Consider the following 27,967-nt stretch of genomic DNA (forward strand, 5'->3'; position numbering starts at 1 on the left):
CTTCACTATTATTCTACAATGTAGAAAATAATAAAATAAAAATCTTGAATGAGTAGGTGTGTCCAAACCTTTGACTGGTACTGTATATATAAAAAAATATTGACCATATTAAATTATCATTGTAATTGCACACACATTGATGTCAGACATGCACCTACCCCAATGCTCTGTTGCTGATGACTGAGATGAATGCAGGAGCAGGACAAGACACCCTCTTTTTGACTAATGACTGATATAAGGGCATGTACGTGATAGGCCAATCTGGCTTATATGATTACGATGGTCATAGTGCTTCTTCACAGTGTCATGAAGTGTATTTTCTTAGTCTAAGTAAAGTTACACAAGATGGTCACAATTCTTCATGACAGTGTCATAAAGTTTATTTTCTACAAGTTATTTTAAAAATAATTCATTACAACAACATCAAAGGATTTAAGAAACAAACTTTCAAACGAAAGGAAACCTCTTGGCATGCAAAAAAAGTTATTTGAATAAATGTGTAAATATATATTTACAGCTGCTGTGACATATATATATATATATATATATATATTGTGACAAGTTATGACAAGTTATGTCAGCTGTTATGACATGGTTATGGCCATATCATAACGTGTTATGACCTTGGGTGTCAAGTGGTGTTACCCACTTTTCACACAGTCAATGTAGACAAGTAGGTGGTGTAGGTGTCAAAAACACTATGGTGCCATTCAAAACATGTTTCTTACTGTATATAGGCCTACAGTATATGCATTTATGAGTGTGTGCATTGTTTGTGTTTTCTATTATTCCAGTGAACGTTATGAAGATAATATGAAAGGGAAAATGTTAAGAGATTTGCACCCTTTCGAAAAACACGGATAGAAAATACTCCTTAATTGATCTGGCAGCAATGAACAACATCAGCTGATCAACACTCAGAAGAAACAAGATCTTATCTGTGGCTGACAGCAATACATACAGACATATCAGATCAACATGTTTATTACTAATGCAATTACAATAGGACCTTGCCCAAATATACTTGAATCTGAATGTGTAAAATTGGTACTTATTATTTGATAGACATCATTTTGTCAATGTCAGTCTGCACCTATGGACGGGGAATGGTATTGTATACAATTATTTTCTAGTGCACCTGTCATTGTTACTGTAAATGGATCCCTCTTAAAGTGCTTTATGGCACTATTGCAGGATGTGGGCATCATGGCAGGCAGAGTAAGCACATGTGTATTGGTTTGTTATTGGCTGAGATCAGATGAAAGGCCTGTTGTACACAGGTGTTGAGACATTGTCTCTAATCAAACCACAACAAGGGTGCAGACATAGCTATTCCTCTCCTTTTCTTGTTTGGACAGAGTAGAGATAATATCGTTGTATCTCCCAGATACTTTTATCAAGAGCAGCTCATCAGAGCAGCGAGTGAGTGCATCACATAACAGAGAAAAGAAAACGCCGGGTTAGTTCAAAACAAGAGATCAATTGAGAAAGAAGGAAAGTTCCATTGGCTAGGTGCCAAAAGATGTACAATTCAAGTATGTATGTGAACCTTGTGGCATTGTGGATATTTGTGTGCATGACCTAAACAGTCCCACACAGAATCTGGCATGCAAGTTTGGATGGATGGAAAGATACAGTCTAGAACATATAGTGGCCTGGGATGAGAGGCACTTGTCCAAATGTTGCAAATATTCTCTGTGTGTGTGTGTGTGTGTTTCTGTGTTGCAAATAGTCTACATGCTTATAATTCCTTTGACGAATAGAAAAGTCGAAGAGATGGTCACAACGCAGGGCAGGAAAGTATCCAATGCTTCTCCATTGTCTTGCATAGTTTGTCAATAAAAAAAGGGAGTTTCTGGAAAGGCACACAATTGGAGGGAGTCCAGGTCACTGCTGTGTTTGTCACAGGGGTGTTTGTCAGCAACAACAGCAGCATCAGTTGGATGATCTCCAAGTCAATGCCCAGCTAGCACACAATGTTCTGAGAACCATATGTTTCTTAGAGCTTGGTGAGAGCGTGGTTGGTTATTTTGCATGCATCCTTCTCGCAACTTTTTGGGAATGGTGCAGCGTAGTTGCTTGGCTTTGGAACATTCTCAGCACATTTAAGGAACTTCACAAGAAAACATTGTTTCCTTGGAATTTCATTACTTTAACAGAATGTTTCCAAAATGTTCAAACATGGTTATAATTCACTACAATTTTGGTAACATTCTAAGAATGTTCTCCAACTGGTTTGACATTGCGAATATTCTCCAATAGTTCAAAGAACATTAAGAAACAACATTTTTCTGTGGTAATTTTGGTACTTCAGCATAACGTTTCCTACAGGTTCTAGTTAAATTCATGATCTCAAATTGTTCAGAGAACCTTAAGAACATTTTCCATAAAAAACACAAAAACTTTACTAACATTCAGAGAACGTTCTAAAGAATGTTATTTAAAAACATATACATTCTGTTCTCAGCATTAACAAAACTCTCTATCCTCTATCTTGTTAACTGTGTTGGTTGCGCCCACTAATTGGCCATACCGGGACTTAATTAGTGCTTGTTTCCTTTGAAATGGGGTCTATTTGAATAGATTAAAATGATCAGCTTTGTATGAGTAAAAAACAAACATGGCATGCTAGCTCCATCCTGGTGGCGCAGTTGACTAATTCCATAGATAGAAAACAGAAGATCATAGGTTAGACTCTGGCACAATAAAAAAAAATGCATTTCCATGTGTCCTATATGTTCTTGGAGTTCAAACTAAACTATCAGTGTTATTAAAAGTCATATTGAAACACTTTCTCAGGACGTTATATAAATACCTTCACATAACCTATAATTTACGTTCTCAGAACGTTAATAAAACCTCCCAGGAAAGCTTCTCAGAATCTCTCTGCAACCTAAAAATGTAAGTTTCCAGAACAGACCACGTTTTCACTTCCTTTCTCAGAACTTTTCGTTTTACCGGTCAAGATTCTTATGGCTTTGTTCCCAGAACCAATGGGAAACCAAAAACGTACGTTCCTACAAGTTCCAAGGAACTGAATGTGCTTGCTGGGTGGTATCTCCTAGAGGTAAACAGGAATAAAAGCTCATTTACATGACAGATACAGGGCATATTTTAAAGTGATAGTTCACTCAAATCAAAGTGTGTCTGACAACGTCAGACTGCAAACTTTTAACAAGCTATAGGCTTTCTTTGGAGTTAACTAACACTTTAAGGTGTGTATGGAAGGGTAATGTGATCAGATAGGTATTTTGATTGTAATAGCTGGTGTAAAAATGAGGTCCATCCACTCAGCTAGTCCTCACTGTTGTATTGACTCAAGCGCTTCTTAGACTTGAGTTCTTGCAGCCATGAAGGAGACGAGTCCCCCCTGAGGGTCACACAAACATAGATCAAATGGTTTGCCTTGTACTAACATCTAACTAATTTACCCAGCTAACTATTTCAGTCATCTGCGTTGCTAGTTGTTCTCATTCATCACATTTTGTTGATTCATGTTGAATAACATTTTAAAACTACTAAAATAACTTACAATGCTGAAACTGTGGTTTTATGCTAGTAAGATAAGAGCAGCATGTTGGGACTAAACATACCCTCCATCTTTGTTCCCTACAGGGGGTAGCATCTGTGACGTCCCGGGGAGGAAGGAGGAACATCCGGGAGAGCGAGAGAGCTGAGAGGGGGACAGAGCAAGACTGTCTGTCTGACTGTCTGTATCGGCTCCTTTAACTCCTCCCCCTGTTCGCTTCTTTAACTGGGCCTAGGAGAGGCAGTGAAGGTAAGAACAAGTCATGTTCTAAACGTTTTTGATAGTGCAGGGAACTCCTTACTAAGAAAAATCCTGCAGTAAACAATCACTTATCACCCAATATGCACTTTTTATGGTTTAGGAACTTTGTCATGCAGCATGTCCAGCAGTGCAGGTTTGATTGCATCTAAGATTAGGTCCCAAAGGGCACCCTATTCCCTATATTGTTCACTACTTTTGACCGGAACCCTATGGTCCTATGAACCCTTAATAGGAAATAGGGTACCATTTGGGATGCACACTTAGCCTCAGTCAATCTTTCAGGGTGTAACATAGAGCATCGGTGGATTGAGAGCATCTACATACTGTACCTTGAGAGCGGACGGGTCCATTCCAGAAAAGAGGGGTATTCTCTGGGGCTGGGAAGGTGGTGAACATACCTCCCTCCCTCTGGGCTGCTCCTCATCAGACTCACAATCTCCCCTTGTTAGAGAGTCCACCTTATCTGAAAAAGGGGTATAACAGATGTTTGGTCTTGTGTGAATGACTTTTAATGAGGGATGGTTGCAATGACCCTTAACCTCTACCTCCTAGCCACTTGTGTATCTCAAAGAATGAGATTGTGGGCCGTCATTGTAAAAAATAATTTGTTCTTAACTGACTTGCCCAATTAAATAAAGGTTAAATACAAAATAAAAAAAATAGGGGTAGGTAGTAGACAAATTGAATTGTCTACTAACCTGAGGAGTCACAGAACCTCCAGTCGTGGATGCGGTTTTCCTCAAGCGTTGCTGTGGTAGAGTTCTGATGGACAGCTCGAGGGGGGCGGGTCCTCCGACTCTTCCTCAGCTTTGCCCTTGCACGCTGAGCACTGGTGTCCAATAGAGGAGAAATCTGTGCACGCACACACACAGTGTACACACACGCAGGGACAAGCAAAGTCAAATATCGTAGCCTACAAATGCATAGTGAAAGTACCAGATAGGCCTTGACAAGAGACTTACATCAGGAAAGGCTAATAGCTCCTCTGTTTCTTCTAGTGGAGATGTGCTGTTAGGCTCATCTGGTGTGACAGGGGAGATCTGTTCCACGGTCGTCTGCAGACTTAGGATGTGGGGGATAAAAAAACAGATCCCAACAATTAAAATGTGGGCATAAACATGGAAAACCTTTGTCCACTTAATCTGGTACTGCTCCAATGTGGGTTCACACAATCCATGTGTCCCCCTGCAATATGTTTTATTAACCAGCAGATGTCAGAAGAAGTATACTACCTTCACTTTGTCTTGGTAGAACAAATTAACTACCTTCTGCGTACCGACCTGGTAGGCTACCTACCTATAGAATCGCAATGCTCCTCAGTGGCCGACAGCTTGACTTTGAGCCAGAGTGCACAAATCTCCATGTGGGGGACCAGACAGGAGTGACAACAAAAAGCTAAAAAATATCTTACGCTATCTAGCGAATGACATGCTAACGGTTTATTTAACATTAGCTAGCTAGGAAAAAAAATGTCTATGGGCTGACACTGGCAGTTTGGGATTATGGAGAGTGAATGAAATTGTTTTTTGCCATCTTGCTAGCTAGTTATCTAGCTGTGGCCATCTGGCTAGTATCAACAAGGGCTTTCTACAACAATAGCAACATTAGTGCAGCTAGCTAGTTAGCTAACATTGGATACCTAAAAAGCAAAATACACAGGGACTAGCATTGCCAAACTAGGCTTAAAAATGCAACACTACTGCCACCTTCTGGTTTGGAGTATTTTAACAAGGCGGATGGCTTCAAAGTCTGTGCGGTGTGAACACAAAAGAGACTGACCGCCGACACTCTGTTCAGAGGTGCTGAGTGCTCTCAGCAAGCAAACATTTGACAATCTTACTGGTGTGTGGGATCTTTAAGACTATTGACATGCACCCATAGTGTAGTTATCAGTAGAATAGGGCTATTGTACGGTGGTTCTCCTGTACCCACCTGTCATCCTCAGACAGTCTAGTGTCACATCCCCCATACTGCTTGTCTGGCTCTCCACCAATCAGAGCCTCTGTGTCATGTCCCTCTCCCGCCCCCACACAGCACTTCAACTGCTCCTGATGAGAGTGAGAAAGAGAGAGTTATCAAAACTTTAGGTAAATTTCATGAAGAGGGACACTATGCAGGGAGCAAAACAGATACCAATACTCAGCTGACACTTTTAGAGGGCCTATATAATGTTAATGTAAGGAGCATTCCCCTAAATGTGTGGGGTGACTAGGAGAGGGGGTTGCAAGAGAACAGTGTTGAAGAGAGCACGTGAATCCAAGAGAGTTCATCACAACAGAGAAAGAAAGAGGTCAAACAACCAGCCAAGCATTAATATTTTAATGAGCTGGTCACAGAGGGTACACTGTCCTCAAAAAACACCACCCTCACACACACGATTACACACACACGCACACACACACACACACACACACACACACACAGACACACACACATTAACAGACACACTGACAGTCACACACATTCTTTGACCTCACCTCACTCTAGTGTTTGTCAAGGCGCACATGCCAATCTATTGTCGTTTTTATGTTACCCAGCAACAAAACCAACCAGTTGAGACCAGTGGGTGGAGCTATAGGAGGACGGGCTCATTGTAATGGCTGGAATGGAATCAATGGAACGGAGTCAAACATGTGGTTTCCATATGTTTGATCTGTTTGATACCGTTCCATTAATTCCAATCCATTCCCGTCCTCCTATAGCTCCTCCCACCAGCCTCCACTGAAACCAACCCGGTGTTAATACAGTGGGAGAGGAACAGCTTTTGATTTGGAAAACATCTTTCTTCATAACTCCTTTACTGCCTTGATTGCAGATTGATTGGGTGAGTCGGGCTACACACACACACACACACACACACACACACAGAGAGAGAGCAGGAGCTATTTTCTCTGTCTGACTTAATTTGCACAATGCATCTGGCCTGGCTGGCCTTGTCACTGTGGAGATGAATCAACCTCTATCAGGAGATTTGCCTACAGTACAGCAGGCTATGTCCTCATAGAGTAAGCACAGTCGCCGACAGGAGGACTGGGTCTACTTCGGCCCTGTCTCAAATGACACCCTATTCCCTATATAGTGCACTACTTTTGACTTTGTCTTCACAACCCTGTCTGGTATGTACAGTAGCTGAGTTAAATTGTTGGTGTTACACCGGCAGCTGTATTGCAGTCCAGAAGGCAGCTAGCCTAGCAGGCTCACAAATCTCCACCGTTGTACATAGAAAGCTTCCTGTGTATAAGTTGGGCAGTAATATGTAACCAAATTAGGAATTTAGGACAACTTCGTACTATATGCTATAGTGAGTAGACCTAGCAATGTGGTATGAAAATAAAAAAAATTAAAGTCCCTTTTTTTTTACATCAAGGGCAAGTCATCCACGTGTACAGCGATTATATCATAACCATTCTCCTTCACAACAAGGAGTCATTCTATAATAACAAATATAATACATTTAGCAGACGCTCCAATTCAAAGCGACTTAAAGTAGTATACGCAGATGTTATCGTATGGGTGGCACCACTGGGAATAATGTTCACATCTTGGGGAGAGATGTTATGACACAACCAAACTATTTTCGCGGGGATCCAAACAGCATGAGTATAATAGGTGGGGGTGGGGCGAGGGTTACAAGTCAAGACAGAGCAGGATTCCTGGTAGTGCTCTGCAGTCACACCTCATTTGAACCTCTTTACAGTATAGTATTGGGGGGCTTAAAGCCATCCAGACTGAAATACAACCTAATGCTAGCTAGCATGTCCTCGAAAACATGCAGCGATAAATTACACAGGCACAGACACATCTCGCTAAGCGGTGTGGCTTAAAGCTCTGTTGGGGAATAGAGAACTATGTGTAGGTCGACTATGCTGGACAAAAATATAAATGCCGCATGTGAAGTGTTTCATGAGCTGAAATAAAAGATCTCAGAAATGTTCCAAAAAAAATAAGCACAAAAAGCTTATTTCTCTACATTTGTTTATATCCTTGTTTATCCTTGTTTATATCCTTGTATCCTTATATCCTCACTAAGAGCATTTCTCCTATTTCAAGATCGTCTGAGACCAGACACTTTAACTCAGTAAAATCGTTGAAGTTGTTGCGTTTATGTTTTTGTTCAGTATAGTAATTTCACTCCCTTTTGCTGTAGCTTGGTGATAATTAAACTAAATTCAAATCTAGGTAGTGTTTTCAGTAGTTAATGACTTTTTTTTGCCATGTAGCAGTGTAGCTAACTACTGGAAATACACACTACCTTTTTTCCACAAAGGAAATAAAATATGGGTGAAGTAGGCAAGCATTTCCTTTCTTTTTTGGCATCAGACCGGCCTAGTTCTCACTTGAAACAGTTTTTGTGTTTAATAGGCTAAATTACACATTCTGTTAACATTTGACTCCAGAGCAAACTGTTCTTGCAATTTGTAGTCTATGACATTTCAGATTTAGATGTCATAATCATAAAGTACTTTGTATGCAGTGAACTACTTTTTCAAAGTAACTTTCGTTAAGTAAACTATATTTTTCTCAAGGGTAGGTTTAGTGTAGCTTAACTTTTTCCAGTGTGAAGCAATTGGTAGCTTGGTAAACTATATTTTCAGAGAAGCTTCCCTATCACTGGCTAAAAGTGAGATTAGCATGAGCAGACGCATTATGAGTAAATTCATAGCAGGGAACAAACACACACAGCAGTGTTTCCATGGGCCTTATCGCTATCCCTCAGGCATTGTGTCCCCATGTTCACACCACTGACAGAGGGAAATGCCAACCGTATGCATACTGATAAACAACACACACACACACACACACACACACACACACACACACACACACACACACACACACACACACACACACACACACACACACACACACACACACACACACACACACACACACACACACACACACACACACACACACACACAGCCTCTGAGGGGTCAAGAAGAAGGATTGGAATAAGCAACAATAGGTAGAAAGGTGTTGGAGGGATAGAGGTGGAGAAAGACGTGTAATTAGTGGCCCTACTCACTATGGAGAGAAAGAAGCTGTTCGGCTAAGTATCACTTTTATGTTCATGTTCATTCGAGAAAAAAAATTGGTTAAAGTGCAGATAATGACATTGTTCAGACAGGTTCTCTTACAGCGCTGGTGTCTGCTGCCCGTCTACGCAGTGTCATCCGCTGGCGACTCCGGACAGACAACAACCTCAGGGATTGCCGGCTCCGGGAGGCAAAGCTACGCAGAGGTGACACAGCCCTGTCAAACCTCCTGCCCCCTCCCCCACCTTCTCCCTCATCCTCCTCTTCCTTCTCCTCCTCTTCTTCTTTTACCACCACCACCTCCTCCTCATCTCCCCAGACTAAGTTCAGTGCCCCCTGTAGGGAACGACGCACGCTGCCCACCCAGCCAGAGACATGGACCTGGGCGGAGGACAGTTTACCACCCAGGTACTGCATGGCTGTTGGCTACCACGTGATGATGCTGACAGGTCCCCGTGCTGACGGGGTCACCATGGAAACCAGTGAAATGAGGTAACCAAGAGTCAATACTTTAAAAAAAATTGGATTAAGGTTTGAGGTGGAGATAACCCTCTCCCCTGACAGTGTTTTACTTCCTGGTGCCAAAGTTCAAAGATGGCGGTGGTAGAAATTGTCCTCCTCCAGGATAGTCGACAGGAGCCAGTACAGGTTGAGTTCATCAAAGTCTGACTTAGGTCCAAAGTGTGCTGCTAGGGCAGGATCCATCTTATCTCCCCATGTCCTCCTGTATAAACCTCACTCCCGCTTCCTGAAACAACTCTTCTTCTTTAGCCCTGTCAATCATTTGAACTGGCCAACAGTGTGCTCAGAATACAACAAAATCCTCCAATGACACCACAGGGCTCACTTACAATGGATCTGAGCACACACAGTGACAACTAGACTGACAAACACTAAGAAACAGCCTGAAAGTGAAAACGTACTAAGTTATAAATCTATGACTCCTGTTGCAGCTGATAGACTATTTTCCTTATTGTATGTATTGTTCTTGTTCAATGCCCAGCCAGCCTTAAAAACGGACTACGTAGAACTATTTTAGCTCTCACTTATGTTCTTTGTCTATTAAGTCTCTTTCTCTCTCTTGGTCTGGCACATTCCCTCGTTCACACACACACCAAACCTGTCCGTCTCTCCTGCAGTTAAAACCCCCTGAACTCCCAGGTTCTCTTTGACCCTTCCTCAAACTTATTTTCGGAAAATGGGTTCAAATGGGAAAATCAGATGGGAATCTTGACCGCTTCGGGTATCCATCCATGCACAGCCAGGTGAGATGAGCTTCATTCTCTGCTTTGATCTCCACAGAGCTGAGGGAATGTTCCCAACGTTCCCAGAGAACAACAAACAAAGCTGGGCTCTGTGCTAAGAAGTAAGGTGGAAAATCCCACAGGAAGGTGAGGCTGGGCCAAGGTGCTGCTCTGCTCTCGCCTCCCTCTCGCCCTCTCTCTGTGCTATAGGTAAGGGCAGGTGCCGGAGTGAAAAGCCTACCTTTTTCAGGCTAGGGGAGGGAGAGAGAGAGAGAGAGAGAGACACAGGAAGAGACAGGTAGAGAGAAAGAGAGTTATGTGGAGAGAGTATGTGAGGTAGGAGGGAGAGAGAGACAACAGAGAGAGAGAGAGAAACAGGGAGAGAGAAAGAGTTATATGGAGAGAGTATGTGAGGTAGAAGGAGGGAGAGAGAGGAAAGGAGAACAGTGTTTGTGTGAGAAAGACAAAGGGGGAAGAGGAAAAGGAGAGAAGGGGGAACTTTTCTGTCAGTCCATGAGCCCTCCTTCTCTTGCTGTGTACGTCTTTGTGTGTGTGTTTGTGAGAGAGAGAGAGAGAGAGAGAGAGAGAGAGAGAGAGAGCAAGAGTGAAGGCGACACTCTCTCAGCAAGGGGTGGGGTGACAAGGGACGGAGGGAGAGAGACAGAGAGCAAGAGCTAGCTTGAAGTACCATGTATGGTATTTATGAATTGCTGTCTTGAGAGAAGTGAGGTTGTTGAACAGTGTTGATAGATGGGAGGGCGGGGGGAGGATTCTAATCTATTATTAAGTTATGCTAGCATGCCTTACACTACTACATACTGCCCATCTATCTGTCAGTCAGTCCGACAGTCAATCCATCAATCAGTCAGTCTGAACGGGCCTCTCATGGTTGGCTGCTCAGCCTGGGGCTTGGATAGCAAATACTCAAGACCCTTTGACACTATGCTCTCTCAGCCCACATTAAAAAATACTACAGTTTACTATAGAATACTACAGTACTTACTATAGAATTCTATAGTGAACTGTATTATACTGTAGAATACTATACTACACACTGTAGTATCCCTCGATCATGTGTAGTACTATAGCGTGTTGTAGTATACTATAGAATACTATAGTTAATACTACAGTATTATCCGCAAAAAAACAGTATTCTTCGCAAAAACACTATAGTCCACAGTGACACTACACTTTTTTAACTATAGTAAATACTACAGTATTTAATTTGCATATACCCTGCTCATTCCCCTCCCCCATATCACAATTTGTGCCACCCATAAGTGAGAAACCTACATGCCAAGTATAGACCATATATTGTATCCATGGAAAGTAATATCTGCAAAAACACTACAGTAAATACTACAGTACAGTACAGTCCACAAAAATACTGCAGTAAATACTACAGTATACCACAATCTGCAAAAACACTATGTTAATTATTATAGTGAATATACTACAGTTCCATTACTACAGTATTTATAATATAGTTAACTGTAAACAGTACAGTAAAGTCCGCAAAACTCTACAGTGAATACTATAGTACTGTATGCATGATATAGTATTTTTTTCATGTGGGAGACCAGTAACAGACTTCCTCTAGCTCTAGCTTACTCTACTCTACTTTAGCTCTAGTTTATCTCTAGCTCTAGCTTACTCTACTTTAGCCCTAGCTCCAGTCTAGCTCTAGCTTACTCTTCTGTAGCTCTAGCTCTAGCTTACTCTGCTTTAGCTCTAGGTCTAGCTCTAGCTCTAGCTTACTCTACTTTATCCCTAGCTCCAGTCTAGCTCTAGCTTACTCTGCTTTAGCTCTAGGTCTAGCTCTAGCTTACTGTACTCTACTTTAGCTCTAGCTCTTGCTTACTCTGCACTACTTTAGTTCTAGCTTACTCTACTCTAGCTCTAGCTTACTGTACTCTACTTTAGCTCTAGCTCTAGCTTACTCTACTTTAGCCCTAGCTCCAGTCTAGCTCTAGCTTACTCTGCTCTACTTTAGCTCTAGCTGACTGTACTCTAGCTCTAGCTTACTCTGCTCTACTTTAGCTCTAGCTGACTACTCTAGCTCTAGCTGACTCTACTCTAGCTCTAGCTTACTCTGCTCTACTTTAGTTCTAGCTGACTCTACTCTAGCTTACTTGTTCATTTTGAGCTTTTCAAATCTGCATGAAACCAGTGAAATGTGTGACGGATTGCCATGACGTGCAGGAAATATGACTGGATTCACTGAAAGGTAACTTCAGTTTTTATTCCAGTAAATGTAGTTTGGTTATTTAGCACCACTTAGTGGACTAAATGGCAACCCACTCATTCAAAGAAAAGGGAATTAAGGAAGTGAGATAAATATAAGGCTAACATAGACTTGGATAAACTTCTCACATGACACAAAGCCTGTTTCAGCATAGGTAGCGCCATTGAGGGCTTTAAAATGGAGAATGACCTATATAGCGTTACCTTCCCCTGTCACAGAAACCATTATGGCAAAAATGCAAAGCAGAGCCCACAATCCAACTCTATGAATCACAAATCTGTTTTGCACACAAAAATTCTCTCTGCACTTTCATGTAAACACAAGAGTGTAGGACAATAGAACAAGGAAGTACGCCACACAACAACAAAGAAAGTGTGAATCACTGATGAAGGGAAAATACTTAGAACATGACTCATTGAAAATAATAGTTCTGCATTAGTCAGCCTACTAAAAATACCACATTGAAGCAGAACAGCATTTGCTACACATAAATGCGGTGGTAATGTCAATACAAAGCAACAGGAGCAGTCTCCATATGTTTGTTCAAAACATTGCATAGCTCTAGAATTGCTTTCATATACATCTGTCACTCAAACCCTTAATTCAAATTCAAAATCTTTGGTGTTTGCATAATCAAAATACTAAACTAGATCGTGTGGCTAATTGATACTTCTCAATCCCACCAATGTGCATGGAATGTCATAACTTTTTTAGCAGTGACTCTTCCTAGCGGGTAGAACCAGATTGATATTCAAAATTAAAGCTACATTCTTTGTGTGGTGCGGGTGGATCAATAGAGATTACATTCATATTTAACCATGTCACCTGGCCTGAATTCTCTAGTTCTCTTTTACACTGACGGAAAGTGTGACCGCTTTCAATGTAGCTGTTTGTTCTTCTATGAGGAAAAAAAGATCACTCACCCATAGAAGCCTCAGGTACGACAGACACATTGCTTCTCTCTTATTCCCCTTCACCAGTTTATCACTCTGTCTCCGAACACAATCTATCCTCTCTTCCTCCTCTATCTCTCACTTAGGTCGGTATGTCCTTCCTGTAACTCTCAATTTCCTTTCCTTTTTCATATCTACACCCGTTGCACAGTCTTCACATTTACTGTTTGCTGCCTTAAAAAACTAATCTAAAAAGGGATTAAATTCGATTTTTTTCCTCCCTATCAATCTACACAACGTAGTCCACTTTTTCAAAGTGAAAATGAATGTGTAGAAAATGTTCTCAATGACTAAGAAATACTATATCAGGACTCCAACTGCACTGTTGGAACTAGGAACACAAGCATTGCGCTACACCCGCGATAATATCGGCTAAATATCTGTATGTGACCAATAAAATATGATTTGATTGTATGTCTTCATGCCCAGTGCGTAATTTGTAAATCGAGAGGTGCTGGAACAAAAAGTGAGCGCGAGAGGGGGGTGACCTGAGGAGTTCTGAGGTACCAGAACGCATGAGAAGGACAAAAAATCACCTTTATAATAATATCATCACATTTCCGTAGTGGCAGAGAGTAGAGCCACTTACAGAAGTTGCACACATGGGAAACATTTTTTTGTGGCCTAGGGTCCAGGAAATGTTTGGCCTTTTATAAACACATGACTGGAGACTTTGGCATCATTTTTAAAAATGCAACCTTCAAAACAACTGGGAACTCGGAGCTTGGATCAAGACAACTGGAAAATCGGGAAAAAACGAACTCCAACTGGGAAAATTTATTTTGAACGGTCATCCAACATGGAATTCCAAGTTGGGAAGTTTGGCCTCTTTCTAGAGCTCCGACTTTCCGACCTGAAGATTGAGACGTCATGATTGGCCCTCGTTTTTTTTACAGAGTTCCCAGTTGTCTTGAAAGCACCATAATACCGCACAAAAGATCGAAATGACAGGCTACTTTGACACTGACAAACTGAGAATCTGAGATCAATGAAAACAACCTTGTCTTGAATCCATCAATAGCCTAGGTGTGAGGAGACATATTGTAGGCTACAATATGAGGAGGAAATGACGGTCCTAAAAATACTTTCCAGTTTCACTGACTCACCCAATGGCGTGCAGCTCACTCGCTGGTGATGGCATATGCGCTCGTGAAAAAAGCCTCTCTCTCTCAATATTTGGAAGTTGATCAAATATTTTGGTAGCCTACAGTTGACAGTTTAGAGTCTTCTCTAAACGAGAATTAATGAAGAGCCAACACGAATTAAATTTAATCGCATTTATTATAATTTTTACATAGCAAAATGTGACAATGATTAGTCTTTTTACCCTCCCTTTATTTAATTAGACAAGTCAGTTAAGAACAAATTCTTTTTTTACAATGATGCCTACCAAAAGGCAAAAGGCTTCCTGCGGGGACGGGGGCTGGGATTAAAAATACAATATAAATATGGGACAAAACACACATCATGACAAGAGAGACACCACAACACTACATAAAGAGAGACCTAAGACAACAAGGCATGGCAGCAATACATGACAACACAGCATGGTAGGAAAACAACATGACAACAACATGGTAGCAACACAACATGGCAGCAGCACAACATGGTAGCAGCACAAAACATGGTACAAACATTATTGGGCACAGACAACGGCACAAAGGCAAGGTAGAGACAACAATACATAATGCGAAGCAGCCCCAACTCTCAATAAGAGTGTCTATGATGGAGTCTTTAAATGAATAGATAAAACTGTCCAGTTTGAGTGTTTTTTGCAGCTCGTTCCAGTCGCTAGTGTGGGGGAAAAAATTCAAGATTATGTTATAATACTGTAATTGCAAATGGTTGTTTTATGCAACAGAATAGCGGATTCTTATAACTCTATTGTGTCTGTGTGAACTGAAAGTGGACCTCTGGGAGATTTGCGATGTCTTTGGATGATAAGGCTAACAAGACCACATTCCATAGCATGAGTTAATGTTTCTGTACTGTGGTACCAAGGGGAGATGGCTCCAGTATGGAGTTGGGGGCCAGACCATGGTCTCTAATCAATGAGAACAGTCTTTACAGCAGATACTGTTTGCTGTGAATTATTAGTATCTTTCATACGAATCCTAACCTTGTGACCCATTCCATACATCTGTTGTTTGTCATGAACATCCAAGAGGATGGACTTTGCTATAAAATGCCGCTCGTTGGGCTCACAACTAATCACCTACGGGATTAGCTCCATTACTGCAGTAATTAAATAATAGAATTTGATTGTTTTGAAAAAAGTTAAAAGTCTCTCCTTTTGATTACAATAATTCCACAACACTAGCTGCAGCGAACTGAAAAGAGGAGGGACCCAGGGATGTGTGTGCTTTGGGGACCTTTAACAGAATGTGACTGGCAGAAGGGGTGTTGTATGTGGAGGATGAGGGCTGCAGTAGGTATCTCAGATAAGGGGGAGTGAGACCTAAGAGGGTTTTATAAATAACCATCAACCAGTGGGTCTTGCGACGGGTATACAGAGATGACCAGTTTACAGAGGAGTATAGAGTGCAGTGGTGTGTCCTATAAGGAGCACTGGAGGCAAATCTGATGGCCGAATGGTAAAGAACATCTAGTCGCTCGAGAGCACCCTTACCTGCCGATCTATAAATTATGTCTCCGTAATCTAGCATGGGTAGGATGGTCATCTGAATCAGGGTTAGTTTGGCAGCTGGGGTGAAAGAGGAGCGATTACAACAGAGGAAATAAAGTCTAGATTTAACCTTAGACTGAAGCTTTGATATGTGCTGAGAGAAGGACAGTGTACCATCTAGCCATATTCCCAAGTACTTGTATGAGGTGACTACCTCAAGCTCTAAACCCTCAGAGGTAGTAATCACACCAGTGGGGAGAGGGGTATTCTTCTTACCAAACCACATGATCTTTGTTTTGGAGGTGTTCAGAACAAGGTTAAGGGCAGAGAAAGCTTGTTGGACACTAAGAAAGCTTTGTTGTAGAACATTTAACACAAAATCCAGGGAGGGGCCAGCTGAGTATAAGACTGTATCATCTTCATATAAATGGAAGAGAGAGCTTCCCACTGCCTGAGCTATATTGTTGATGTAAATTGAGAAGAGCTTGGGGCCTAGGATCATGCCTTGGGGTACTCCCTTGGTGACAGGCAGTGACTGAGACAGCAGATGTTTGACTTTATACACTTTGAGAGAGGCAGGTAGCAAACCAGGCCAAAGACCCCTCAGAGACATCAATACTCCTTAGCTGACCCACAAGAATGGAATGGTCTACCGTATAAAAAGCTTTGGCCGTCAATAAAAATAGCATCATAACATTGCTTAGAATCAAAGGCAATGGTGACATCATTTAAGGTTGCAGTGACACATCCATAACCTGAGTGGAAACCAGATTGCATACAAGAGAGTACAATAAACATTAAGAAAGCCATTCAGTTGATAATTGGCATGTTTTAAGAAAGCCAGGCAGTTGATTATGGACACGTTTTTCCAACACTTTTGAGTTCTAGATAGAAATTGGCCTATAACAGTTAGGATCAGCTTGGTCTCCCCCTTTAAATAAAGGACGCATTGTGGCTGCCTTCCAAGCAATGGGAACCTCCCCAGAGAGGAGAGACAGGTTAAAAAGGTCAGAGATAGGCTTGGCGATGATAGGGGCTGCAACCTTAAAGAGCTCAGCCATGTGCTCCTTGTCAGTAACAACATTAATCAACATTAAGGGACATAGGCAGCTGTGAGCAGGAGGCTTTATTCTCCAAGTCTTTGACCGTTTTCCAGAACTTATTGGGGTTAGACCCACAGACAGAGAACTGCTCCTTAAAGTAACTAACTTTGGCCATCCGAATAGCCTGAGTGCACTTATTTCTCATTTGCCTGAACGAGAGCCAGTCAGCCTGAGTATGCGTGTACCGAGCCTTTTGCCAAATGGAATTATTGAGGTGGAGTAACTCTGCCAGATCATGATCGAACCAGGGGCTGAACCTTTTTTTAATTCTCGTTTTCTTTATGGTGGCGTGTTTGTTAACAATATCACTAAACATATCAAAAAAGAAGGTCCAAGCATCTTTGACAGAGGGGATCAACCTGATTTAAAGAGGCCAGGTCATGAAGGAAGGCTTGCTCATGACATTTTTTAGCAGGCATCTATGACAAATTAGGACGCGTCGTTTCACTGAGCAGCCATTGCGAACACAGGCTGTAAAACAGTGATCACTAAAGTCATTACAGAAAACACCAGACTGATACCTATCAGATTTATTTGTGAGGATAACATCAAAGATAGTAGCATTTTATGAGTGTTTGGAGTCATACCTTGTGGGATTGGTAATAATCTGAAATAGATTTAGGGAGTCCCATTGCTTTAGGACTGGTTTAAGCATGTCCCAGTTTAGGTCCCCTGGCAGGACAAATTCAGACTTAGAGCAAGGGGCCAGGGGAGAGCATAGGGCAGGTAGGGTACAGGCCGGTGATGATGGTGGACGATAATTCCAAGCAATAGTCAACAAAGAGCTATATGAAAGTTTAATGTACTTCTTAGGGCTAGGGGTCACGCAACTTCGGTGATACTGGAGGGCACACAATTCAAATAAATGATCATAAATAATATGGATTTTAAACATTTATGTACATATAAGTATCGTATATCGGCTGAAAGCTTAAATTCTTGTTAATCTAACTGCACTGTCCGATTTACAGTAGCCGTTACAGTGAAAACATGCCATGCGGTTGTTTGAGGACGGCGTCCTACATCAAAATATTTTTCCACGGGCACAGGTTTCATACATTCACAAATAACGATTAAATATTCACTTACTTTTTGAAATCCTTCCTCTGATTTGTCATCCCAAGGGTCCCAGCTATGACATGTAGTGTCGGTTTGTTAGATAAAATCCTTCTTTATAACCCAAAACGTTTAATTGGCAGCATCGATTTCAGTAATCTAGTCGTTCAACATGCAGAGAAAGGAATCTGAAAATCTACCCCTAAACTTTGTTTCAACAAGTCAAAATACATTTCTATTTACTCCTCAGATACCCTAAAATGTAATCAAACTATAATATTAATTACAGAAAGAAGTATGTTCAATAGGAAACCGATTTTAGCAGGTACATATTGTCTTCATAGTGCGCACAAACACGAATTTCCAGGACTGTGTTTAGCCCCCTCAAGTCAATGTCTCCACGCCTTCAAGGCCTTGACGACAGCCAACAGCTCCCGGTCCCCCACATCATAGTTTTGCTCCGCCGGGCTGAGCCTCTTCGAGAAGAAGGTACAGGGGCGGAGATTCGGTGGGAACCCGAGCACTGAGAGAGCACCGCTCCTATCCCAACCTCGGACGCGTATACCTCCACTATGAACGCCAAAGAGGGATCCGGATGGGCCAACACGGGAGCCAAGGTAAACAGAGCCCTCAGGTGACTAAAAGCCCTGTCCACCTCAGCTGACCACTGCAAGCACACCAGGCCCCCCTTCAGCAGTGAGGTAATGGGAGCCGCGACCTGACCAAAACCCTGGATAAACCTCCGGTAGTAGTTGGCAAACCCTAAGAACCGCTGCACCTCCTTTACCGTGGTGGGAGTCGGCCAATTACGGCACAGCTGCAATGCGGTCACTCTCCATCTCTACCCCTGAAGTGGAAATGCGATACCCTAGGAAGGAGACGGACTGTTGGAAGAACAGGAATTTCTCAGCCTTGACGTACAGGTCATGCTCCAACAGGCGACCAAGCACTCTGCGCACCAGGGACACATGCTCAGCGCGTGTAGCGGAGTATATCAAAATGTCATCAATATACACCACTACACCCTGCCCGTGCAGGTCCCTGAAAATCTTGTCTACAAAGGCTTGGAAGACTGATGGCACATTCATCAACCTGTACGGCATGACGAGGTACTCATAGTGCCCAGAGGTGGTACTGAAAGCCGTCTTCCACTCGTCTCCCTCTCGGATACGCACCAGGTTGTAAGCGCTCCTGAGATCTAGTTTGTTGAAGAAGCTTGCCCCGTGCATTGACTCAATCGCCATGGTAAAAAGAGGTAGCGGGTAACTGTACCTCATCGTGATCTGATTTAGGCCTTGGTAGTCAATACACGGGCGCAGACCTCCCTCCTTCTTCACAAAAAAATAATTTGAGGAGGCGGGTGAAGTGGAGGACCGAATGTACCCCTAACGCAGGGATTCGGAGACATATGTTTCCATAGCCTCCGTCTCCGCCTGTGAGAGGGGATACACATGACTCCTGGGAAGTGCAGCGTCTACCAGGAGGTCTATCGCACAATCGCCCTGTCGATGAGGTGGTAATTGTGTCGCCTTCTGTTTGGAGAAGGCGAGAGCCAAATCGGCATATTCGGGGGGGATGCGCACGGTGGAGACCTGGTCTGGACTCTCCACCGTTGTAGCACCAACGGAAACCCCTAAACACCTACCTGAGCACTCTCGTGACCACTCGCCTTCTGTGGCCAAGAAACAGTGGGGTTATGACAAGCTAACCAGGGTAGGCCCAGCACCACGGGAAACGCAGGAGGGTCAATGAGGAAGATACTAATTCTCTCCGTATGACCCCCCTGCGTCACCATGCCCAAAGGCGCGGTGACCTCCTTAATCAACCCTGACCCTAATGATCGACTATCTAAGGCATGAACGGGGAAGGGCACATCCACGGGAACGATGGGGATCCCTAAACTATAGGCTAAAGCTCTATCAATAAAATTCCCAGCCTCGCCTGAATCAATGAGCACCTTATGCTGGGAATGCGGGGAAAACTCAGGAAACGTGACAGACACAAACATATGAACAACAGAGGGCTCTGGGTGAGAGTGGTGCCAGCTCACCTGGGGTGACTCCAGAGCGCCCTGCCTGCTGCCTCGCTTCCCATAGGAACCAACCCGGCACAGACCGGCAGTGTGACCTCTGAGGCCACAGATGGTACACGAGCGTGAACCCCCTCCGGTCTCCCTGTGCACCGCCCCGCCCAGCTCCATGGGTATTGGAGAGGGAGTGCGGGAGGATGGAACCACCAGACCCCGATCTGAACGTCCGCGAGTAGCCAGCAGGTTGTCCAGCCGGATGGACAGGTCCAGCTCCCGACGGACATCCTCACGCAGACTGCAGCGGTAATGGTCGATCAGGGCCCTGTTGTTCCATCCCTCACCGGCAGCCAGGGTCCTAAACTCCAGGGCGAACTCCTGGGCGCTCCTCGTCTCCTGCCTCAGATGGTAGAGGCGCTCACCCGCCACTCTACCCTCGGGTGGGTGATGATCGAAGACTGCCCGGAAATGGCGGGTGAACTCCTCAAACTGGTCCAACGCCACATCTCCCTCTCTCCACATGGCGTTGGCCCACTCCAGGGCTCTCCCGGTGAGGCACGAGACGAGGGCGGACACACTCTCACGGTCCGATGGAGCCGAGTGGATGGTGGCCAAATAGAGGTCTAACTGCAACATGAACCCCTGGCAGTTCGCAGCCCTCCCGTCGTACTCCTGGGGCAAGGAGAGACGGATCCCACTGGGTTCAGGCGGGAAAGGGGTGCTCAGGGGAGACCCCGGTTGTGTTGGTGGAGGCGCTGGAAGAACTCCCTGTCTCTCCCAGTGGTCCATTTTCTGGACAATGTGATCCATGGCGGCGCCAAGATGGTAGAGCATAACTGCATGCTTCTGGACACGCTCCTCCACCTCAATGGTTGGCATACCCTCTCCTGCTGACTCTATAGTTATGGTCAGAGATTTTGTAATGGGTGCATGTCGGTGGCAGGGAAGTCAGGCGCAGGAAAACGAACTTGGTATAAACGGAGTGTTAAATAAATAAAATAAGTGTTCATAAAACTCCAAAAACCAAAATATACAAAAAATAATATAACTGGGTACAAAACCCATCGCACATCGACACATGACTTGCACATAACATACAATAGAACAATCTCCGACAAGGACATGAGGGGAAACAGAGGGTTAAATACACAACATGTAATTGATGGGATTGGAACCGGGTGTGAAGGAAGACAAGACAAAACCATGGAAAATGAAAAATGGATCAGTGATGGCAAGAAAGTCGGTGACGTCGACTGCCGAACCCCGCCCGAACAAGGAGAGGGACCGACTTCGGCGGAAGTTGTGACATAAACTTTATAATGCTTTTGAATGACACTTCCTAATGACAATTCTCGGTATAAGAACATTTGTAAAATACCGGGAAAGTGTTCAACCCTAGCGAGGATGGAGGACATTCGTGGCAGGTGTGCCATCTATATAACTCTATGGCAAGGTATTTATATTATCAGGTTCGAGGGTGCCTCCTTTCAATCCGGGTCCTTCACTCAGACAGGATTGAGTAGTTGAGCACGACGAACAACCAGTATGCATCATTGAAATGTGAGTACAGTCCTTTATCTTATAGAAGAGGATAAGAAGAGGACTCCTGTAACATTGTTTGTTTTGTATAGTTGACATTGACCGCTAATGGCTGCGAAATGCTAACGGGTCAGTCAAACAGCCATTTTGAGTCAATTGATCTGTTCTCCCTGCTACTTGTGTTAATGGAGACATTAATAATTGTTGCTGTTTTTGTGCATTGCTTTGTTAATTTAACTAGGCCTGCTTAATGGCTATGCTTACTACTTTTGTTAGCTTTTTATTGTCTGTTTGCTTGCAATGCTATGCTATGTAGCCATTAATAAATTAGCCTGCAAAAGCTTCGGCCTACTATGCCGCCGCATGCTATTGCACCCCCTTTCTGGCCATTCATGCAGAACGTTACCAATTTATATGCTTAATGCAATTGCATATTGTAACACAAAAACATTCTATGGCTTTCTGCATTAGAATTGAACAGCCCCCGTGATATGCAACTTTTCAGGGAAGCTAGAAACCAATATACACAGGCAGTTAGAAAAGCCAAGGCTAGCTTCTTCAAGCAGAAATTTGCTTCCTGCAACACAAACTCAAGAAAGTTCTGGAACAAGTCCCAAGGAGAATAAGAACATCTCCTCCCAGCTGCCCACTGCACTGAAGATAGGAAACACTGTCACCACCGATAAATCCACTATAATTGAGAATTTCAACAAGCATTTTTCTACGGCTGGCGATGCTTTCCACCTGGCTACCCCTACTCTGGTCAACAGCACTGCACTCCCCACAGCAACTCGCCCAAGCCTTCCCCATTTCTCCTTCTCCCAAATCCAGTCAGCTGATGTTCTGAAAGAGCTGCAAAATCTGGACCCCTACAAATCAGCCGGGCTAGACAATCTGGACCCTTTCTTTCTAAAATTATAGGCTGAAATTGTTGCCACCCCTATTACTAGCCTGTTCAACCTCTCTTTCATGTTGTCTGAGATTCCCAAAGATTGGAAAGCAGCTGCAGTCATCCCCCTCTTCAAAGGGGGGGGACACTCTTGACCCAAACTGCTACAGACCTATATCTATCCTACCCTGCCTTTCTAAAGTCTTCGAAAGCCAAGTCAACAAACAGATTACCGACCATTTCGAATCCCACCATACCTTCTCCGCTATGCAATCTGGTCTCGGAGCTGGTCGTGGGTGCACCTAAGCCACGCTCAAGGTCCTAAACGATATCTTAACCGCCATCGATAAGAAACAATACTGTGCAGCCGTATTCATTGACCTGGCCAAGGCTTTCGACTCTGTTAATCACCACATCATCATCGGCAGACTCGACAGCCTTGGTTTCTCAAATGATTGCCTCGCCTGGTTCACCAACTACTTCTCTGATATAGTTCAGTGTGTCAAATCGGAGGGTCTGTTGTCCGGGCCTCTGGCAGTCTCTATGGGAGTGCCACTGGATTCAATTCTTGGATCGACTCTCACATCAATTATGTCGCTCTTGCTGCTGGTGAGTCTCTGATCCACCTCTTCGCAGACGACACCATTCTGTATACTTCTGGCCCTTCTTTGGACACTATGTTAACAACACTCCAGGCGAGCTTCAATGGCATACAACTCTCCTTCCGTGGCCTCCAAATTCTCTTGAATACAAGTAAAACTAAATGCATGCTCTTCAACCGATCGCTGCCTGCACCTGCCAGCCTGTCCAACATCACTACTCTGGACGGTTTTGACTTAGAATATGTGGACAACTACAAATACCTAGGTTTCTGGTTAGACTGTAAACTCTCCTTCCAGACTCACATCAAACATCTCCAATCCAAAGTTAAATCTAGAATTGGCTTCCTATTTCGCAACAAAGCATCCTTCACCCATGCTGCCAAACATATCCGTGTAAAACTGACCATCCTACCGATCCTCGACTTCGGCGATGTCATTTACAAAATAGCCTCCAATACCCTACTCAATAAATTGGATGCAGTCTATCACAGTGCCATCCGTTTTGTCACCAAAGCCCCATATACTACCCACCACTGCGACCTGTACACTCTCGTTGGCTGGCCCTCGCTTCATACTCATTGCCAAACCCACTGGCTCCAAGTCATCTACAGGACCCTGCTAGGTAAACTCCCCCCTTATCTCAGCTCGCTGGTCACCATAGCAGCACTATTTATTTTACCACTTATTTTTCTACTGTATTATTGACTGTATGTTTGTTTTACTCCATGTGTAACTCTGTTGTATGTGTCGAACTGCTTTGCTTTATCTTGGCCAGGTCGCAATTGTAAATGAGAACTTGTTCTCAACTTGCCTACCTGGTTAAAAAAGTGAAGGTGAAATAAAAATAAATACACAATTGCCATTAACAGCTGATTCATTGTATGTTCATTACTATTATTGCTCGTTATTGTTTGCACCTTTCTGTGTCTCCTTTTAGATCAACCGTGCTCCATGCAAAGTCAACCAAGTCAAGTCAAGACTCTCATGTTAACAACTTTCAATCATTCCCTACCATGTATCGTCTCCATTACCTGAATCTATAAAGACTCTTAAACTGAACTGCATCTCTGCCTCTGCCTGCTCTTTTAACTGGAGTCCCACAGTAGCTGGGCTTCACCATAACCCTCACCTCAACCTTGATCCGTTATGATCTTATAACTGAAGAATATTGTGACAGGCTAGGAACTAACGTTTTGGTCAGTGTTTCCCTGGGCACGATTATTAGGGAGAAATGCAGGAAATGTATAAAAGCACCCATTGGTCATGTTCAGGTGAGTGCATTGTTCCTGGAAAGTTATTTGTTTGTGTAGGTTGTGCACTGTTGCTGTTTTTTTCTGTGAGCAACCATTTTTTGACCATACTGTCTTGAAGAAATGTTTGTGTGGTTGATTGTTCTGAATGGTATGTGTTGAGTTTGACCATCAGTGAGTTTATTTACCTGTGACAATATTCAAGAGAATCATTATGTAAAGCAACTACAACAACTTAGGTCCAGGCAGTTTATTGGCAGTGCCCTGCAATAAGGCAACTGGCTTTGTAGTCATTTGTATTTCTAAAATATTTGTTTATGTAAATGCATTTATTTTCCACCATCCAAATTAGTGTTTGTAACTGTTTTTGGTCATCTTGTGAACTTGGTCAGCTGAATCTCTGTGAAAGCACTGTTATATTTCAGCAAGTTGTCTAGTGGAAGTAAGAGATCTAAGTCATTTTGGTGTACTCTTAATGTGTTATTTCTGTGTCAAACAAGCAAACCTAATCCTCTAAGCTTCAAACTTTGTTTGTTCTTTATCTGCCTCGGCACTGTTTCTCTTTAATGGGCATCGAACCTGTCTGATGTATTAAATAATATATTGTTGCATTGCTCAGAGCTGTTGACCCAACTCAATAGGTTTCCTGTCACGAACCTGTGTCTGTAGTTGAGGCGTTCCCCTCATTAAACCGTTACTACAGACACATAGTCTGGAAGTTCTGCCATTTTAGCTAACGCTAGTTGTCGAGTGCTACTACGATGTGCTAAAGTCATGTCTGCAGAAATACTACAGTCATGTGCGCAAACAACTACAGTAAATACTGAAACACTATAGTGAATACTACAATAAAGTCTGCAAAAATACTAGTGAATACTATGGTATACTACAATCATGTCTGCAACACCTCTACAGTGAATACTTCAGCAAAAACACAACAGTGAATGCTATAGTAAACTACAGTCGTGCACAAAAACACTGCAGTGAATACTATAGTATCTAGTACTACAGTATTTAGACCATAGTATTTTTTTTAATGTGGGCTGCCTTGATCTCATAATGGCTTGTATGGCATAATTAAATAAAACAATATACAGAGGCAAGAAAAAGTATGTGAACCCTTTGGAATTACCTGGATTTCTGCATAAATTGGTCATCAAATTTAATCTGATCTTCATCCAAGTCACAACAATAGACCAACATAGTGTGCTTAAACTAATAACACACAAATTATTTTATTTTTCTTGTCTATATTGAATACAGAATTTAAACATTCACAGTGTAGGTTGGAAAAAGAACCCCTAGGCTAATGACTTCTCCAAAAGCTAATTGGAGTCAGGAGTCAAACTGGAGTCCAATCAATGAGACGAGATTGGAGATATTGTTTAGAGCTGCCTTGCCCTATAAAAACACTCACAAAATTTGAGTTTGCTATTCACAAGAAGCATTGCCTGATGTGAACCATGCCTCGAACAAAAGATCTCAGAAGACCAAAGTTTAAGAATTGTTGACTTGCATAAAGCTGGAAAGGCTTACAAAAGTATCTCTAAAAGCCTTGATGTTCATCAGTCCACGATAAGAAAAATTGTTTATAAATGGAAAAAGTTCAGTACTGTTGCTACTCTCCCTAGGAGTGGCCGTCCTGCCGAGATGACTGCAAGAGCACAGTGCAGTATGCTCAATGAGGTTTAGAAGAATCCTAGAGTGTCAGCTAAAGACTTACAGAAATCTCTGGAACATGCTAACATCTGTTGATGAGTCTACGATGCGTAAAACACTGAACAAGAATGGTGTTCATGGGAGGACACCACAGAAGAAGCCACTGCTGTTAAAAAAAACAAAGCTGCACTTCCCAAGTTTGCAAAAGTGCACCTGGATATTCCACAGTGCTACTGGCAAAATATTCTGTGGACAGATGACACTACAGTTCAGTTGTTTGGAAGGAACACACAACACTATGTGTGGAGAAAAAAAGGCACAGCACACCAACATCAAAACCTCATCCCAACTGTAAAGTATGGTGGAGGGAGCATCATGGTTTGGGGCTGCTTTGCTGCCTCAGGGCCTGGACAGCTTGCTATCATCGACGGAAAAATTAATTCCCAAGTTTATCAAGACATTTTGCAGGAGAATGTTAGGCTATCTGTCCGCCTAATAGAAGCTCGACAGAAGTTGGGTGATGGAACAGGACAACGACCCAAAACACAGAAGTAAATCAACAACAGAAGGGCTTCAACAGAAGAAAATATGCCTTCTGGAATGGCCAAAACAGAGTCCTGACCTCAACCCGATTGAGATGCTGTGGCATGACCTTGAGAGCAGTTCACACCAGACACCCCAATAATATTGCTGAACCTAAACAGTTTTGTAAAGAGGAACGGCCCAAAATTCCTCCTGACCGTTGTGCAGATCTCATACGCAACTACAGAAAACAATTGGTTGAGGTTAATTGCTGCCAAAGGAGGGTCAACCAGTTAATAAATCCAAGGATTCACATACTTTTTCGGTGTGAACCGTGTTTACACTGTGTGAACAATAAAGACATGAAAACGTATACATTTTTTGTATTATTAGTTTACGCAGACTGTGTTTGTCTATTGTTGTGACCTAGATGACGATCAGAGGAAATTTTATGACCAATTTATGCAGAAATCCAGGTATTTCCAAAGGGCTCACATACTTTTTCTTGCCACTGTATCTACCTTTATGTGGATTCTCATGTCACTGAGCTTAATCCTCAGAAGCAACTGTTGGAATATTCAGAGCTTGTGGTTTCTGCTTGTCCATGGTGTCAGCCCTAGCTATGGAAACACAATTTCCCTAGTATAACACCAGGTTTTAAGCCCATGGTAAGTCTGCCCATACTAGTGTTGCAAAGGAAAAAGGCCATGAAATACAATTTTTTGTGGAGATCATTTTCAAGTTCTCTCCCTCCCCCTCCCACCTTCCCTTTGCTTACCTCCTCTGTGTCCACATTTGCTTCCTCTTCTTCATCCACCTTCTCCATCCTATTCTCTGGGGTGGGGACTACCCACTCTATGTTCCCCTCGGCTGGGTGAGATTTGACGTTGAGTGCTTCCTGGGTGTTAACAACGGTTTTCTGGAGGCCCAGTAACCTTCCAGGGGAAGATGTCTCATCCTGGGCACAGTCGGCGAGGAGCCTGGTCTGAGACCCCCACCTCCCGAGCTTGATGGAGAAATTATCATTGACCACCTCGAGAAGAGGTTTCTCCTCTTTGTTAGAAAAGCTGTAGACCACCTTGATGTGAGGATGCTCCTCATCCTTCAGTATGGGTTCTATGATGGGGATGGTAGGGGAACGAGAAGGAAGCTCTGGCTTGGGAGAGTGGTCAGGTTCAAGAGTGATCAATTGGACTGGGGACTCTACTTGTTCTTTCTCCCTCTCTTCCTCTCTTTGTCTTTCTCTTGCCTGCTCTTTTTCTCTCTGTCTCTCATCTTCCTTCATCTTTTCCTCCTCTCTCTTTCTTTTCCTCTCCTCTTCTATAAGTTTTTCCCTGTCCTCCTCTTCTACTCTAAACATCTCCCTCTCTTCTTCCTCTCTCAGTATCTCCTTTTCCCTCTCTAGTTCTATCTGTCTTTCTGTCTCC

General features: G+C 43.1%; 1 protein-coding gene across 3 annotated transcripts; it reads right to left on the reverse strand.

Moving 5' to 3' along the window:
* Positions 1–346: 346 nt before the first annotated feature.
* Positions 347–27,967, reverse strand: LOC139370930 (uncharacterized protein KIAA1671-like). 3 transcript variants are annotated; one of them, XM_071110825.1, is made up of 7 exons: positions 13,239–13,637; positions 5,723–5,838; positions 4,753–4,852; positions 4,489–4,642; positions 4,120–4,253; positions 3,594–3,760; positions 347–3,370 (listed from the first exon to the last, which is right to left on the reverse strand). In XM_071110825.1, the coding sequence occupies exons 1-7, from the start codon at positions 13,266–13,268 to the stop codon at positions 3,295–3,297; spliced, it is 777 nt and encodes a 258-aa protein (XP_070966926.1). In that variant the 5' UTR covers positions 13,269–13,637; the 3' UTR covers positions 347–3,294. The 3 variants fall into 3 exon arrangements, with proteins under 3 accessions (XP_070966926.1, XP_070966925.1, XP_070966924.1); XM_071110824.1 differs by lacking the exon at positions 13,239–13,637 and adding an exon at positions 8,929–10,654 and having other exon boundaries at positions 350–3,370; XM_071110823.1 differs by lacking the exon at positions 13,239–13,637 and adding an exon at positions 27,319–27,967 and having other exon boundaries at positions 356–3,370.

This window comes from Oncorhynchus clarkii, chromosome 17 (assembly GCF_045791955.1).
Source record: "Oncorhynchus clarkii lewisi isolate Uvic-CL-2024 chromosome 17, UVic_Ocla_1.0, whole genome shotgun sequence".
In the NCBI taxonomy this organism is placed as follows: domain Eukaryota; kingdom Metazoa; phylum Chordata; class Actinopteri; order Salmoniformes; family Salmonidae; genus Oncorhynchus; species Oncorhynchus clarkii.

What these genes read in the sequence shown, in the direction of transcription:
- LOC139370930 (XM_071110823.1), bottom strand. Translation starts at nt 27,900, where the DNA reads ATGTTTAGAGTAGAAGAGGAGGACAGGGAAAAACTTATAGAAGAGGAG. An exon ending in AGCTATTAGCCTTTCCTGAT is followed by an intron (nt 4,643 to 4,752) that starts GTAAGTCTCTTG and finishes GTGCGTGCACAG; the next exon opens with ATTTCTCCTCTATTGGACAC. An exon ending in GTAGGGAACAAAGATGGAGG is followed by an intron (nt 3,371 to 3,593) that starts GTATGTTTAGTC and finishes TGTGACCCTCAG; the next exon opens with GGGGGACTCGTCTCCTTCAT.